General features: G+C 34.6%; 1 protein-coding gene across 3 annotated transcripts in view; it reads left to right on the top strand.

The window, feature by feature from the left end:
* Positions 1-19,017, top strand: part of LOC140753046 (guanylate cyclase 32E) — a 71,591-nt gene that overhangs the window by 37,971 nt on the left and 14,603 nt on the right. For 2 of the 3 annotated variants that reach the window (XM_073087411.1, XM_073087413.1), the window contains 8 exons: positions 771-916; positions 2,978-3,095; positions 4,723-4,813; positions 13,397-13,573; positions 14,162-14,391; positions 17,045-17,149; positions 17,737-17,808; positions 18,446-18,617. In XM_073087411.1, coding sequence (XP_072943512.1) covers positions 771-916; positions 2,978-3,095; positions 4,723-4,813; positions 13,397-13,573; positions 14,162-14,391; positions 17,045-17,149; positions 17,737-17,808; positions 18,446-18,617 — 1,111 coding nt within the window. Of the gene's footprint in view, positions 1-770; positions 917-2,977; positions 3,096-4,722; positions 4,814-13,396; positions 13,578-14,161; positions 14,392-17,044; positions 17,150-17,736; positions 17,809-18,445; positions 18,618-19,017 lie in introns of all 3 variants that reach the window. The other variant, XM_073087412.1, reaches the window with a different exon arrangement.

Raw genomic sequence — 19,017 nt, 5'->3', positions numbered from 1 at the left:
AATTGGCCAAATTGCGAGTCGAACTCGGAGGAGACCTATACCCACCATTGGGTGAATAATGGTTGATAAAGAAAGAAAGAAGTTGAACGCACCCGGAGGATTCCGTTCCATCAGATTTCTTTTATTTTTAGTATTTGTCGTAGCAGCAATTGAAGTACATACATTGTGAAAATTTAAAATCCATCTATTATTATAAAAATGTTCCTTTATTTCCAATTGTTATTTATAGTGAACAACAAACTGCTCGGAACAAATCTAAATACTTCACTCATATCGAAGCTTCCTTTAGGAACAAACATCGCAGCAACTCGATATGTTTATCCAGATTCAATACGTTTCAGATATCAACGGAATGTTATTTGTAGACAATAAATGCATATTCTTTACATTTAACGGCGCAGGAAATCATTGTGAAGAAACCTATATGATTGAGAGAATATAAAAAAGTTTTCAAAAGTTGATGAAGTTTACCAATCCACATTTGTTCAGCGTGGTGGTGTATGGTCTAAACCCTTCACATAGGAGGACACCCCGTACCTCAAGTGGTACAGCAATGGGTCGATGACGATAATGAATAAAACTCGTTAATAATCATCAATTTATCTAATGTTTTGCCTACAAAAAATCAAAACTGACTGAAAATATTGACTGACTGAAAGTATTGACATTTTCTACCGACTAAAAATTGACAAATCTGGATACAAACATTGGATAGAATGATTATTTATTAATAATTAACGTCAAAGATTAATGATGTCGTCTTTGTTTAGATACCAGTAGAAGCGGCGTGGCTCCACGACGCGGTGTGGGTGTATGCGCGCGCGCTGGTCGAGGCGCTGAAGACCGGTGAGGAACCCAGGGATGGAAGGGCACTCGCTGCTCGTATGAGGAACACCACTTATCACAGTGTTATGGGGTCAGTTAAAACATATTCCTATCATTAATGTGTATGTTTGTTTATTATAAACAATTCGTAAATACTTAAAGCTAGCTTACGTATTTATTGTTATGTAAAAATAGAAAAGTAGCATGTAGTCCATCTTATCTACACTAATATTATAAAGAGGAAATCTTTGTTTGTTTATTTGGTTGTAATGAATAGGCTTAAAAACTACTGGACCGATTTTAAAAATTCTTTCACCATTCGAAAGCTACATTATCTACGAGTAACATAGGCTATATTTGATATGAAATATATTTGATAATTAGATTTTGAGGCGGTACAAAGATTGCCGGGTCAGCTAGTATGTAATAGTTATAGCAGCTTATAGGCATCTGTAGTTAGCCTGAAATAAGACAAATGCCCTTTCTGATAAAGTCTACAAAGTCGTTATAAAGATAAATATATCTCTTTTACTACCTTTCAAACATTGCTTAATGCTGCTGTTGTAAAGCAAGAATAGATGGGCAATTATGTTTCCAGAACACGACCACGAAAGGACCTACAAACTTATTGGTATTGATACACCTATTTATATTAGGATTACATATACACCTTATCCGCCAACTAAGCAAAAACGAATAAGTATATCTATGTAATATTTTACAATTTCGACTGTTCGAAAATTCGATTATAAAAGTTGATCCGGTATAACCGGTAATAAATGCTGTCGTTCTAAAAAACGATTCCATTTGACAAAATTAGAATTTCCGTTGACAGCCTGGATAAAATAATCACAACTCAACGCACTTAGTACCTATATAAGTATGTGTTAAATGCGCAATCTTTGATTATCAATCATAATTCGCGTTTGGCGTATGCTAATTCGTTCCCCGAACAAATCCACAGGTGGCGGTCGAATAACGTGAAACTATTATAATGTCAATACACTAGACGTAAGTTGAATGAATCGTATGCCTCTGTTACATAACACGTCTGCGTCATATTTATATGCCTGTGGCGTGCGTGGACGCGCTACAAAACTGTGATAGTGGCTTTGATAAGTAAAATAGAAAGATACTTCACCGCCTTGAAATTGGGTGAAGCCACAAAACTAATTTGTTAGTTATTTTTTGAATTCTTGACAAATAAAAAAACATTTTTAAAGAAAATGTACGTACAAATAACTAATACTACGTAATTTACATATTAAGTAAATAAGTATTTCAAATATTTTAGGGACATTTTAGCATAGAGACGTGGCAAAACTTTATTTACGCAACAATTTCAATTCTCAAAACTGGTTACACTTTCTTGTTGGTAACTCTTGAAGTAAGCTATCTATATATTTTACTCATCTAAGGATAGTGGTCGTAAATTTCGGAGAATAAGAGTATTCACACAGTACAATGGCAAGGCATGTGGGGTTATTAAAATGCGACACGTAGGCACATTGTACAAAATTAGGTTTCCGCTGCACACTCTCGGTCTTTGGTCGTATTCAGTTTTTACACATGTTAATAAACGCGAATGCAACTATTATTATAACAGTAATAAGATGTGTGGCTATGGAAGCAAGCAAAGACAAACATTAAAATTCAAACATAATTCAAACATTTTAATATTTAAGATAGTTTGAGCTTTAGATCAAATCGGAAATTCTTTTTGTAGGATAACAATCCTCTGTTTTGTGCACACGTGAATATTATTTTAATTAGGAAAAAATCGTACCAAGAAGTCTAAATGTCACAATAAATAATTCCTACGTAATTATCATTCCTTCCTTCCTTTATTTCAAAATAATTATCAATTTTTCTCATATTCAAAAGTATAAGCGGGTTTATGTCACACGAACTATAAAATAGTATACGATACTTGTGACATAAGTAGCCTATTATGTGCACGGCGTTTAGCAACTTCACGCCGTGCAATAATATGCTACTTAGGCCACGCGTATCGTAATGTACTATTATAAATAGTCTTTAAGTTAGCTAATTCGCTTAGAATATTGGATAATTAAAAAAAAGACCTTATAATCTACTCTCTGTTTTGACATTAATCATTTTCAAAATAATATAATGATGTAACTATGGCCAGGTACTGGATACACATGGATGATAACGGTGACGCGGAAGGCAACTACACATTACTCTCCGTGGACCCGACGCGCCCACCGGGACTCTACCCTCTCGGAGTGCTGCACAAATCTACACCGGTAAACTATTTTTAGGTAGAGTTATTTAGAAATATTTTAGTTTGGTCTGCTCGAACTTTCTAATTTCAAAGATTAATCGTTTTTAGTTAGAGAATAGAAAGGAATTAAAATTAACACAAAAAATCTCAAGGTTTTGCCACAAAAATTTTCATTAAAGATATCTGTTAATTAATCTTCATTTAATTAATAGTGATGACAAATATTTCGAAAACAAAACAAAAATGTTTTGTAGATATCGTATGTACGTTTAATATCACCGACTCTATAATTTTATATTTAGCATATTGTCGGAAAATAGGTATGTACCTAAAAAGAGAGTTTGATTGTGAGCTTAATTATTCTATCATTTAACGTCTTAATATTAACTTTTAGCTGCGTAACTTTAAGATTTAAGGTAAGAGTCACTGCAACTTACAAGTACTTTCTTTAAAAACATTGTCATTTAAAAAGTAATTTAAAAAAGCCAACGTTAATACGACTCTAATTCTGCATGCAAACGTAATGTTTCCCACCATCACCTTGTAATCTTAAAACAAAACCGAGCTTCAGACTGTCACCGCATCAAAATTATGTCCTGTTACTCGCAGGGTTCACGAAAAAGCGCTGGCAATAACATGAATCCAAGTAGGGATGTCGGAAGTGAAAATAAATATCGATAAAAAATAATATATCGATATCGGCGAAGATATATCGAAGAAAAATAACGAATTTTCAAAATATTTAGTGGTTTTAAAATAATGATGTATTTTTTTCAACCTAATTCAATAAAATCAATAGGTTTTTATACAATATAATACAATATACCTAATATTATTTGAATTTACTAAGTATTCCTTTTTAATAGGCAAAATTACAAAATATTGTGGGATAGCAATAGATACTGCTGGAAAAAAATATATCTTTTTTTATACAATTTTCGATACTGGATATTTTGTATTGATATATCGATGTATCGGATCCAAATGTATAGGCCAAAAAAGATGATACATCGAAATAAAAATATCGACGTATCGATATATCGTTATTTTTTCAACATCCTTAATCCAAGACCGGTTTGTTTGCACTTGTTGCGTCTGACACAGGTGAATGTTTATAAATGTTTATCTGATTAAAAACGGAGTCACAGCTGCTACAATGGGCTACTTAAGAACACTTATACGGCTAAAATAATTCCCTCTGTTTAACAAATTAGTTCCTACTTAGTATAATGATCAAAATCTTACACAAAAACTGATTTAACACTAAGTAAATTACGATGAGCAAAGAGAGAAGACTGATTGCATGACTTTAACTGTTTTTCTGCATGTAAACATTAGCACGTAAATCTGTAGTCTGAATTAAATATGTACCTACTTCGTCCGGCAAGCCCCTACAATTTTTTATATTTGTAAAGTTGAATGGCAATTAAATTTATTCTAACGATGTTAGACATCTTCTAGCAAAAATATATTGAGGATTTTAATTTAAACCTCAATATATTTATGCTAAAAGAAAGAAACAAAAAGGCTACCTAATGCTAATATCACCGCCAGCTATTGAATAATCTCACTAGGGAAAACACCAATGAATTCACAGGAGAGCTTCTTTAATGTCGCGATTATTACATTAAGTATGCTTTTACCGGCAGGAAGTGAGACTGCTTCGCGAGATGAAATGGCCCGGCGGGCGGGTGCCACTCTCCGAGCCGCCTTGCGGTTTTCGAGGCGAAAAATGTGTCAGTAAGTAAAACGTTTTTATGTTAATGCGCACTCTCATATAAAACGCTTATAAATAACTCCACTGACGCCATAACACAACACGTAGCACTCCAGGAGTGACCATGAGTTTACTCGCCTGGTCCTAATGCGTAACGTATGTAAGCGAGTAATAAAACGCTGGATAAAGCATTTGTTGAGCGAGTGGCCATCTAAAAAACGGTAGCCGGGAGTCTGGTACAGCATTAAGTACAAGGTTTTGCAAATGGCCACAAGTGGGACGGGTGCGGGTCGTAAAAGCGTCGTTAGGAGCTGGTGACAAGCTGCGCGGCGGCCGCCGGGCGCACGCCCCGCCGGGCGACACGCCCGCTTAATGCCACTACTTGATACTTACACACTACATGTAAATAGTACAAAACACTTGCTTTTGTTAAAACATTGTATATTTTTCTAGTTTTTCTAAAGTGCCAATATTCTAAGCTTACGCCGATCCATCTAGCGGTTCTGATCGATTACTATCATAATGTTCTCTGCCTGTTCTCTGTATAAGTTGTCTTTCCAAATCAATAACTCAGTAATATTGTGACCGACCAAAGGGATACAATATCAGCAATTCATTGATACTTTAATTCAACATACATTATAAATTGCTAATTACTCAATTATGTATGGTAGAGACAAGATTGTGTCATGTGTCGTGTATGAAAATTTAATTGCGAGTAGAATTTTAGGTACTTTAGGCGGTATTAGGTAATAATTTTACGCTACCAGAGATCGAAATTTGACTGTCAAATTTTGATCTTTAATAGGCAAAACGTTCGATAGGTTATTTATTAATAACGGACATACGAGACAGTGATTTTAAGACAGTAACTTGGTCCTTATTGCACATTATGGTTTATGGCGAGGTTTTAGTAGATGTGGATTTTGTTAAGTAAATAAATAAACTTACTGCATTCCTCTCATTCTTTACTTTGATATTCAAATCATAGAATTGATGTGTGTGGATTTTTAAATACTATACATGAGTAAAAATAACTCAAATAAAAATGCATCCTTTACGAAATCCAATACTAACATCATTATAACTTCGAGATCATTATCCGCAGAGGAACAAAAAGTAGGTTAATGACAATTCTTTTTTCATACAGAGTTTAAACTGTTCTCGGGCCTAATGAGCGTGGCAAGGCAGATTGCATTAGCACATGTGTCGTTTAAATTTTAAGTAGAAAATCAAATAGGTTTAAAATCGTATTAAAGTAATGTTGTTTTTATGACATGTACCTACAAGGTAAAGAGACCTTCCATGAAGTAAAATACACTTGTCATGGTAATATAACACATCGTTCAATAAGTCCCGGGACTAACTAGGAAAAACACGTTTTTTTTCCAAAAAATCTTTTTTATTCATCAACATAATCACCTTCAAGTGCAATACAATCATTCCAACACTTTTCTAACTTTTCGATACCATGCTTGTAGAAGGATTTCTCCTTGGCTTCAAAATAAGCTTCAGTCTCAGCTATTACTTCCTCATTCGAGCCAAATCTTCTTCCCTGGAGCATCCTTTTGAGATCAACAAAGAGCCAGTAGTCGCTGGGGGCCAGATCTGGAGAGTATGGTGGGTGGGGAAGCAAAACGAAGCCCAACTCGTTCAATTTGGCCATTGTTTTCATTGATTTGTGGCACGGTGCATTGTCTTGATGAAAGATGATTTTTTTCTTCTTCATGTGGGGTCGTTTTTTCACGATTTCGTCCTTCAAATGCACCAATAACTCAATGTAATAGTCGCTATTGATGGTTCTTCCCTTTTCAACGTAGTCGATAAAAATTATACCGTTCGCGTCCCAAAAAACGGACGCCATGACTTTGCCAGCTGCCTGTTGCGTTTTCGGACGCTTTGGACGACTCTCACCGGCTGCACGCCACTCAGCTGACAGCCGATTCGACTCTGGAGTGTAATGGTGGATCCATGTTTCGTCCATTGTCACATACCGACGCAAGAAGTCCTGTTTATTGCGAGTAAACCGTGCCAAACAGGTCTCTGAATCGTCTATTCGTTGTTGCTTTTGTTCAACTGTGAGCAAGCGCGGCACCCACTTGGAAAATACCTTTTTCATGCCCAATTTTTCATGTAAAATCGTAAACGCACTTCCAGTCGATATGTTCACGATCTCAGCAATCTCAGAAACTTTCGTTTTGCGGTCATCCATCACTATTTTCAAAACTTGCTTAATATTTCCCGGAGTTACTGCTTCATTTGGCCTCCCCGAGCGTTCTGCATCACTTGTATCAGTTCGACCGCGTTTGAAATCAGCATACCACCGACAAATCGTTGTTTTCGATGGAGTAGAGCCTGGATAACACTTTTCAAGACATTGCTGAGCTTGCACGGTATTTTTTCCCATTAAATAGCAATGTTTTATTAACACACGATATTCGTTTTTTTTCCATTTTTTGAACAAATGCAAAAGGAGCGTCACTCTCACCACAGTAGCTTTGTTGTTTATGGTTCGATTGACATGAAATTTTGACACATGTCACTTGAAGGTTGGTACTTTTAAAAAATAAGGTTGATTTGACCTGAATCGTGCCATCTCTGGGTTAGTCCCGGGACTTATTGAACGACCTAATATTAGTCACACATAACCATTTTCATAATATAGACGTAGCAAACGAACATGCAGTCCCCTTGATAGTAAATGACAACATAATGCTGCATGAATATTCCATAAACAAACCCAGATAAGATTAAGTTCTGCCAGAGATCAACCACAGATGCATTGCCCCTAAAGACTATGTTAGATCGCATCGTATAAGTGGCGCTGGTGCCTTCGTAGTTGAACGACGAAAATTTATATCGCCTTTACATGTAAATAAAAAAATCCAAATTCAATCACCATAAAATTACTATCAGTATATAAACCAACATTATAGCATCTGCTACTCAGAACAACGACCATAAAATAGCAGTTCATCCGTATCTTGATTGCTTCCGTTCTTAATATCTCGAACTAAATTCCATACCACTTATTGAAAACACGGAACGCCAAAACATGTACTTAATAAAAATCATTAAGGTCACAGAGAGTTAAAAAGGGTAATAACGTAAGTATTTATTGTAAATGATGTCGTATTTATGTACTTCGGAATATGTAAAAACATATTTATGAGTGTTAAAATATTTTTGTTAAATACCTATTTATTGGTGTTGAAAATTCTAAGAAAATACAATATAATATTTTGCAAATACAAATAGCAGTTTCACTTTTAGTAGCGTTCGCCTGATGGTCAAAATTTTGCCATAGAAGAACTATGGCAAAATTTTGAAATGAAATAAGAAGTCTTTAAGTTGAGAATTTAATGATTTCTTATTTCATTGCATTAAATTGTAATGCAAAAAAATCAGAATTAAAAAATCAGAATAGAATTATTTAAAAAAAATAAAAAAAATCGGTTGATAAAAGACAAAAAGGGGCACTTAACTGTTTTATATTTCCCTAATTATATGTAGACTATGGTATATATTCTATTTTTTTAATTTAATGTAAATTAATACATTGAAAACCTAAGTAGTCAGTAGTAGGTAGTTTAAATACACGAGCCAGCTGGTTTGAATTGTTCTTAACAAAGTTGACTATAATTGACTCCGGAACTGGAGAAAGTTTGGGACAAATATTTTTAGAAGGGACGAGTTATGATCGAAGCTTTGACAAACTTTTGAATAACGTTCAGAATTTAGGCAATTAAAACGGTTTATGTGTTTTACAGAAAATGAAAAACTTTTAAGATTTACACGTACTCACACCTTCGTATGCTTTTATCTCTTTGACTTTTGTTACAATGGAATGAACATGAAATCCTCTAAGTGAGAAGTATTTGCCCTGTCATCAGAATTAGACAAGTCATTAATCGCCCAATTTTTTTATTGCTAAATAAATACTCTTTTTCCTGCCACGCGGGCTTACACCCGCGTCCATGTCTTAGCCACTTGCATGCAATGACATTTTATACTAGACACGTTATACGCCCACTAACTTAAGAGAAAACTTGAGCGAAACTGCTTTGATAGCACACATGCACGTTTTTTAATTTACTTACCTTTAACTACATAGACAAATGTTCTATAAGGGACAGAGCTATTAGAACAATGTGATAAAAAAAGACAACTAGTGTTTGACCCTGCGTTTCAAGTGTACGCAAACGTAAATATTGACCATGGAATATAGTGACCAATGATTACTTCAGTCAAAACGGGACATCGATTTTTTTATGTCAAATACTTTTTACTTGAAAAAATATAGTTAAAAATAATAAAAAACACGCTTTTATGATAAAATTAACTAAAAAGTAGAAAATAATTTTCAATATAGGTATCATTTAAGGAACAGTAAATAGTATAATTGTGCAAAAAATGTGGGGCGCTTTATGAAAACTGATAAATGGAGCACCCCATGTTTTTTTTTTCACAATTATACTATTTACTGTTACTTAATTGACAATGGCAACGGTTCATTTCGGAGACAACGGCACGAAGCATCGAAAAAAGGGACTGTCCCGTAAAAACGGGACGTATGGTGGCTTTCCCATTGATCCGCATGCTTGTCAAAGACAAAGAAATAATGGAACAGAAGGTAAAAAATGTCCAAAACTGTCGATGATAGTTTTAGTATGTCGTTTACGTAGAAATGTTATAGTACAGTTTAACTAAATAAATTATTATTATATAAAAATATAATTTGAAAGAATGGATCTATACAGACGTATCGACTGGTTTAAAATATACGATTTAAAAATTGTTTATATTTATTATCATAGATTAGTAAATATTACTCACTCCTAACAAGAAAATGTACCCAGTTTTGAGAATTTAAATAGTTGCGTAAAAAAGTTTTGCCACGTCTCCGTGCTAAAATGTCTCTAAAATATTTGAAATAATTATTTATTTATTATGTAAATTACGCAGTATTAGTTATTTATTCTTAAATTTTCTCTAAAAATGTTTTTATTTGTCAAGAATTCAAAAAAGAACTTACTATTAAGCCGTTTGTGGCTTATTTCAATTTCAAGGCGGCGAAGTATCTTTACTAATCTATGTTTATTATTATCAGTTTTATTTTACACACGACCATTAATTGCAAAGTTGTGTAAATTTTATAAATGTACTAGCTGACCCAGCAAACATTGTGTTGCCATATAAATAAAAAAAATGTTAAGGGTGAACAACCCTTATCACTTAAGAGATATGAAAAATAGATAGTAGCCAATTCTCAGACTTACTGAATATGCGTATAAATTTTGGTGAAAATCAGTAAAGCCGTTTCGCAGGAGTAGGTACAGAGTAACTAACATTGTGACATGAGAATTTTATATATAAGATTCTAATTTTACCGTGGTTTTTTTGAGGATTAATTTCTGGCTATACAAAGATTGTTTATTAAATTACGTTTAGGTTAAGGAAGAAATACGACCTTAATGATTGAAATATTTATTCAATTAATGAAATTTTAAAATACCGTATACTATCCTATATAAATTTTATGGTAATATTTTTTATTATTTACCACAGGTATCGAAGGAAATTTAAAGATTAGGATACAGAATTTCCCATATCTCGATTTTATTTTATTAAAATAAACCATAAAATGTTATATTTTGACTAAAAACACACTAATATAAAAATCAAGCAGTGGGATCTTAAACTATAACATACGACATATGAACATCGTCAGATTCAATAAAATGTCACTTCTGTTCTGTTGATCTATGACCATGCATTTTGCATCTTTATCACTTTCATTGACAAAAACATACTTTGTCTCTTTCTGGTTACTCACGTAATCATGGCGGATCGAACACGAAAAATAAACAAAATTTAATAATTTCTCTTCATTTACGTGTGATAGGTGATTCCATGAAGTTTGTTTCTTTTTCGAGCATAATTTTTGCATTTACGCATTGCACAAGAAGGCATTTTGAGGCTTTAAATTCAAAATAATGACGTTTAACGTGTTCAGTGACATTCGTGTGTATTACTACGCCGCGCGAGAGCGACTGGACTTGGCTGGAGTCGTTTTACACCACTTGCCGTATTTTGTATGTTTCAAGTTTTGCCCGCTTGTGGCGGATCTTTAGTTATAGATCAATGCTTGCATGTTATAGTTTCAGCGCTGCACTTAAAGTCATGCAGCCTACACGCACGCAGGTCCCGTCTGACTGCAGTGATTCATTTTATGCGTGCGTGTGAGACACGTTCGCGTGAGTAGAATCGCGTGCAAGGAAAAAAATCCTAAAGCTCTTTAATAGTTACAAAGTAAAAATAAACAATTTTTAAACAAAAGAGAAAAAGCGAATAAAATATTTCGTCTTCTATTTATATATAGTTTTCAATCACGAATCCTCCGTTATCCATAACAAAAGATATTCAACAGCTTTCAACTTTAATCGGTAACCGTGAATGGAACCGCAAAACGTCGTTAATTTTACGGTATCTCCTCCTAGCAGCTTCGTGTCTGCTTTATGAGATTTGTAATAGGAGGAAGCAGTAAAATAAATCGCCATAACTCGCTTACGCAGAATTTACAGCGCCTATCCGTTATCGACGCCGCAGTCGCCGTGGAACTTATTTATTATAATAAGTAAATCAAATAGTTCCGATAGCGTATTCAAATTGAAATTAAAGCTCATAAGCACAGTATTTGTAGATGTTATTTATTTTTTAAATTACTTATGCATCGAGATTGATACATTTTACAGCGTTATCGGCAATATGGTAGTAATAGCGAACATGTACAGATCCAAATATATATTAATATTTCTTAAACATTCTAGAACAATTTACATATAAATCTCGGGCTTAAGTACCACACACGATCAAGCCTAATTAATCCTAGAAAGTCACGTAGCCATCGGCGAAATAAATATTTATATTTTTTATGTATGAGCTTTTAAATGGTTACAATTCCTGACACATAACTAACATGAAACACTGAGAAAATTACCTACATGACTCAGAACTCAGGAATCATTTTGCATCATTAAAATCATACTTTTTGAAAACAACTCTCCGAACGCAACGCATGCAAAAAGAAAGCAGGAAAATCACGAAACCTCAAGATTTACACAAAGCCCGAGTTGCGAACCGCTTTGAATGAATAAGCACGACCGATAAAGTATACGAATAAGAGACTATTGTAGAGAGATATTACTTTTTTAATACATAAGTGTAAAGCTGAAAGACGACTGTAGACATAAATCGTACTTTAAGTATATACAATTGTTACTTTCACGTAAATCTACACAGGTTCCATTAAGGCTAATATATCATTCTGTGGCAAGAGCTTTCTGGTATAAGTGACCGTAAATTGTTTCTGCAAATACTAAAAGGGAATGGCAAGAACATGATTATATTATTCGAACGCCTAAGACGATAGCGCGTAGTGTTTTTCTTGTAAACATAAAGGCTGGATTTACTAGGCATGGCTTGGTGCCTTTTTAGGGTTCCGTAGCCAAAGGGTAAAAACTATTACTAAGCCTTTGCTGTCTATTTGTCACCGGACTCTATCTTATGAGCCTTAATAGATAGACACTTGAAAAATCAGAGTTTGCATTGTTAAGGCTGTTATAATAACAAATATATATATCTAGTTTTAAATTTAATAAAGTACCCATTAAATTTAATAAAGGACCTGCCTTTTACCGAACAACGCAAAAATAACGGTTTCTTGTATGGGTACTTTATTAAATTTAAATTAATTTCACAATACGTGTACTTCTGTAACTGTTATTATATTAAATACTTAAAAAATAATATTTAGTTGTGGATACGGAATCTTCTGCGCGTGAATTCACATTTGACCAATTTAATTTTCAATTTAGTGCTTTGACTCATGTTCAAACCCGCTTTATATCATCTTGTTTTGAAGAATCCCCTTAAAGCTGGGGCTTTGGAATTGAATTGAGACGTTTATTGTGAACGTTAAATGCTGAAGATATAAGGTTTCTTCCATTGACAGCATTATGAAAGAAACCTTTTTCAGTTTTGTTGTAGCAAAAGCTTTCTACAAATAGAAAGATGGATCCAATTTCCTTTGCAATTCATTTTAAATATAGCTATTTGTGTCGTAAAAAAATGTATTGTTGTGTTGTGATGAAGTGATGAAAAGTATTACACCTATACGTATGATAAAAATTATTAGTAAACTTGATACTAGCTAGCATAAAGAACTTAATTCCACACAGCCAAATAGGGGACGTGCCTATATTCATTACCTAACAGGAAAACTTCCGGAACAGATTTTAATCAAGTTCCGACGATTCAGCACATTCAAACTCTAGGAAAATGTAGAAAAAAGCTTTTTTAATAATTGTCAAATGATATTTAGATAAAATGACCAAATTTACTACTAAGGCTTATTGATAAAAATAAATTTAAGTTGCTACCTAAACCAAGTCTTCACACACCCTTGAGAATTTGTTTATTAAAACTCTCACACGATTGACTCCGATTGAAAGACCAAGTTTCAAATATTTAGGCTATCATTACTACTGTATTCCTACTACTACAAACTTATTATGATAACGAGTAACAAAATGCCTTTGAATCAGATCACGTGGGAGCATGGGCGTTGGGTGCTTCGGGCGGTACTCTGGCGTTGCTGGCGTTGGCCGCTCTAGCCTTATACCGGGGCTGGCGTTACGAGCAAGAGCTGGACTCTCTGCTCTGGAAGATAGACTTCCGCGACCTCCACTTACCCGATGACGAGCAACGCGCCAACAAACTGAGTAGGTAAACGGAACTTATACATGTTGTTTGCATGCATATGTATACCGCTATATGTTTATTTTGTGGCATGTTGCTTAGTGTTAGTGGCATTGATTTATAATGAGCGTGACATCACTTTAAAGGCACGTTAAGCATTATCACACCGCATTATTATCATAAGTTAGATGTTTACTTAACTCACTCAGATTTCAGATTGGCCTACATTTATTGCTTATAATTATTCACGCTAGAATATGCTGATGTACGTTCCACCCCCATTCCCCAGGTATCGGAAACTATGATTATATTTTCGGAATAGATCGGGAAATGAGGCAACGTATGGACCTATTACTTTTATCATAATCCTATTTAAAACTTTTATTATAACATACTTAATAGCCTGGCGCATCTGACATACTTTTCCTCAAGAGCAACAGCGCATCTGTAGCCGACCTCAGGTAGGAATATCTTATCTGGGGTTGATTACATATGACCATGGGCGACAGTAGCCAATTACCATGAGGTGACTGCATGCTCGTCTGCTACTCCAATATAAAATAATCTTATTAGTCAAAGCAAATTGGTCAGAGCTGATTTTTTCCAGCAAGATAGCAGTGTGATCGTGAACGCGAACTCGAGTAACGCGATCGGGGAGAAGGGCAGCACGGGCGGCGGCCGCTCCAGCCAGGTGTCGCTGAGCTCCAACCCCGACCTGGACTTCCGCTACTCCGCTATCTTCACGGAGGTGGCCTTCTACCGCGGCAGGCTGCTGGCCGTCAAGCGCGTGCGCAGACATCACATCGACATTAGCAGGGAAATCAAGAAGGAGCTTAAGATTGTAAGTTCTAATTCTTATTTAGTGTTATTTGTCATTCTTTCAATGGTAGGAAAACTACCACCACCACATCCACTTTTACAGACATGCAGTTCTGATTTTCAGTATAAGGTTAAGATACCGTCTAACTTACATATGAGCGACCATCACAATCCTCAGGAGTAAGACACTAAGAGTGGCTACGCAGCTGTGATCAGCTTCAGGCAGAACCTGTTATATGTAATTGGTCAGATACCGGCAGCAGTGATCACTTAGCATCAAGTGGACTGCAAGTGTTATTTCCTAAATTTGTTAAGCTAACTGAGCTACGAAAGTAAACATACCACAACTACCTAAAATGCTATAATTACATAGGTACGTTATACTAATAGTATACGACATACTAATACATGCCTACATTTGCTACTTCCGTTCTTAAAAAATATGTTTTACCTATACACTATTTAAGAATTACTTTGTAGCCCCATAACAAAGGAAATGTATAGCGACAAATAAAACCCTATCGAGATCGCAGGAACAAATCTTTACATGAGTGGCCACAAACCTCCCCTAATGGGAGCCTGAAAAAATATCACGAATCCGTCCCTAAGCTCATCCAGAAAGGGGAGCTTAGAGCAACAATACCTTTATCAAAGGTTCACTGAAGCGAGAAACAGAAAATTTTCTCCTAAACTACCGCTACGTTGAGACATGGTAACGGAGATAAATCATAGTCATTCGTTCGGCTTCTCCTAATGCGGTGGGTGGTATCCAACATATAAGTTGAGGTACAGTGGGTAAACATGTGACTAATGTCCGTATTAACCTGCCAGTTTTGACTAACCGACTGGATTGTGACTAAAAGATATATTACAGCTATATATTTTTACGAAAATACTCGCGTTTCATAAAGACTAAATGTGTAGACCACCGACAGCAATACAGACGAAATTGCTTTGCATTGCATATATAAATGAACGAGGAACTTTAAAAAAATCCATGGCCACAGTTTTAGAGCCCTTATCGTGTATATTGTACTTCTACTACAACAGAACTTATAGGTACCGATAGGTATGTACCCATTTTGTTTATTGATTTCATTAAACTTAAACATACTAATTAATCGTTTAGGTACCTATTTTCAATAATAACAATTAATCAGGCACATTCAACCATGTCATTAATAATGACTGAGTAATTTTTTTATGTAGGTAGATATTCATCTTATTCTATATTGATTATGTTATTGAAACTGCACCCTAACTCTCTCAATGGAGCACGTTTCCTCAAGGCTTGGAAGTTCGAAGCCTTATTTTTGTTGCTACTAAAGTTTTGCTGTCGCGTAAAGTTTGTAGCATCAAGCATTATCGAACAGTTTTTCTTCCAAAGTATAAATTATATTCAGAGCAGCGCTTAAATATCAGACAAGCTTAATTTTGAGCTTTTTCAATTTGCACACATTAATTTTAGTGATACTTGTGTATAACTACTTAATATCAAATACAATTTACGACATCCCTAACGGCCAAACGATATCGGTGTTATGTAATCAACTTTAATCTAAAATGTTATGATCTAAAAATGTTATTAATCTAAATTTTTCCAACGCATAATCACGCGTTTTGATATGATGTTTATTAATTTGTGATTTACTTTATTAAAATTAATGTCACTAAGGTACACCAACAACATCAAAATATAACCATTTTTTTTATTTAAAAAATATACGATACAAGATTTTTTATATAATTCTTAATTTCTCCAAATTAAACTCATCACAAAAGCGAGGAAGCGAAATACAATATGCCTACTTAAAACATTTTGCATTTAGGTAGGTAGGTAGGTAGGTACCTATTTTATACACGTCGGAAATCTAGAACAACCTTTCCTAACTTCAACTTCTTTGCAGACCTAATGGAATTTTCAATTTAGTTTAATTTGACTTCACTATTGATCATTTTCTTCATATGGACCTGTTGAATATTTTTGGAATCAATTTATGTTTGTTAATTACGTAACCGTCCTAGATTAATTATTCCGTTTTCAGTACTTACTGTTTCAAAATTTAATTTCTTAATTTCATTTTTGTCGGAAAATTAAGATGCACTCAAGAAACCATAAACTCTTGATGTAATTCGTCCATAGTCTAGTCAGATCATACACATTAAAATTTGCCATCGAGGTTTTATAACTAAAGTACCTACTTAGATTACACAAATAATTTAAGAATATTGTGTCAGTTTAATTAAAGATATTATTACCTTTAACAGCACTGGACTATTATATCTATGTAATGCACCTATATGTTTATTATAAATACCTTATAATAAACATATAGCCTTCGATCACTAATAGGAACCATATAGGTTATTATTATAAATACCTTGAATGTGACATCTTCGAGCAGGAATATCACCTCGGACCTCGACAGCTTTAATTTCCGTGGCCGACAGCGCAATATAAACTTATTGTTCTCTATATTTGGCGTAAATCTAATAAAAAAAGAATAAAGCGAAAACATTCTTCGTGATAGTTCGGTTTAATTTTAGCTGTGTACAAAATTTTGCCTTATTTATCTGAATTTATTAGAAAGGTTCGCATATTATCAGAAATCCTCTACTATTAATCGCTAATCATTAATGAACTATGATTACTAAAATTAGTATTTAAAATGCAGATGCGTGATCTTCAACATGACAACGTGAATGGGTTCGTGGGAGCGTGCATCGAGCCGCCAAATGTATGCGCCCTATCCGAGTACTGCACGCGAGGCAGTCTTAAGGTAACCCTTATTTATGATTTCCACATTCTTAAGAGTAACATGTATTCCTTTAGTAAGGACAAAATATTACGCAAAAACCCATGAGGCCAAAAAATATACCTACTTGTACATACGTAGAATAGGGCGTCGCAATGGAACACGTTGCGACGTCGTGTCGTGAACGATACCATTAAAATACTGGGTTCATCCTTTTCTTACCATCCTAAATTATGGATGGTCATTTTGTAAAAAAATACGCAGATTTACATCAGTGTAAGCACCGCGCGTCGTACCACATTGCGAAGACGTGTCGTGACTTTTACAATGCACATTGATTTCCACGGCACGACATAGTCTCGCTCTGCGACGTCACTTGCGTCACTGCGACGATGCGAAATCGTATCGTACGTGTGTATTTCAGCCCTAAGGTCGTTCAATTACGATAAGGTACAAATGACTGCACTTAAGCATACGACTGGCCAATCGTAAAATTGCAAGGCGGGTCGGCTTTACTTAACTCCAAATACAGACAGATTTTCGTTAATAACCACTTATTTTGTAGTGTGGTACTTTCTATACTTTATTTGACGAAGTCTTTACGATTCCAGGATATTCTGGAAAATGAGGTCATCAAACTGGACAATATGTTTATTGCGTCTCTCGTGGGGGATATTATAAGGGTAAGTGATATCACCATCAATGTTATATTCGAAATAAGGGTATTTTGAACACGAAGCAAAAAACCTATAGCCATAAAATAAACGAATTGGATCTAAGGACCCTTATTTTTCGTGTGGAAAATTTATAGATCAATCATAGAATCTGCTTTAAGTTTCATGTTTGTGATGAATGTTTACTTTGAAGAAATTGTTGTTGCGTTTTGAGTTATTTAAACGTATGTATTATAGAAAGCGATATATGATAGGTAAATGTAGGAGCTTCTAAAGGGAGCATCCCCCAAAAATCTAGGGGACGCCTCCTTGTATTGTTTAATAGGAGCTACTAGGGGCTCTTTGGTAATTCTGGTGGTGTGTTTTGGTAGGGGTTCTTTGCTAGTCTCTCCGCTACCAAAGAATAGCTGCTACTTAGCCTTAAAGCAAACCTGTATCTCCCGCTCAGGGTTGTTATATCTTACTACCTTATTAACACCAGCGGCATCGCATGAGAATCTCTTAGGAAAAATAATGTCTTGGGAAAAGTTGTGGGGAATAAAAAAATAGTACCTAATCGTTATGTATCGAGTGTCCTTATTACAAATTATAGAGTTTAATTTTTTTAATTATTTTAATTTCACTTATTTAGCTTTTTTGTTAATAGGGAATGATTTTTATCCACGAGTCACCCCTTCAATACCACGGTGCATTGCGACCATCAAATTGTTTAGTGGATGCGCGGTGGGTGGTCAAACTTGCTGATTTTGGACTCAGAGAGTTCAGAAGAGACGAAATGCCACCTTCTGAGCCAAATGCCCTCCGATCTCATGTTGAAAGTAAGTAAAAATAATGTTTAACATTATTAGTGGTGTAAATAAAACAAAATCACAGAAGTTTTTTAATAAAATTAACTTTTTCAAACACTTTCCACACTCTTACAGGACTAAACGTAGGTATTTATTTATATAACCGTTTTAGATTTAAATTATTTTAGTATTGTAAAAATTAATAAATTGTTTAATATACAACGATAAATAAAAAAACTTATTTAACTTAATTTAAAAGGATCTATAAAAATCTAAACCGGCCAATACTAATTTTGCCCGGCGGATATCCTCCGGTACACATTCACCTTTTGAATATAATTGATTTTCTTGAAACTCGTAATAATTATGTGGTTTGGTGGATTGCAAATAATGTATCAGGTCAAGCAAAGCAACACCGAGAAAGGTCGGC

The sequence above is a fragment of the Epargyreus clarus genome, unplaced genomic scaffold (assembly GCF_041222505.1).
Source record: "Epargyreus clarus isolate Ecla_fem2 unplaced genomic scaffold, WU_Ecla_fem_2.2 ptg000026l, whole genome shotgun sequence".
Lineage (NCBI taxonomy): Eukaryota > Metazoa > Arthropoda > Insecta > Lepidoptera > Hesperiidae > Epargyreus > Epargyreus clarus.
This window is presented reverse-complemented; position numbering and strand designations above follow the sequence as displayed.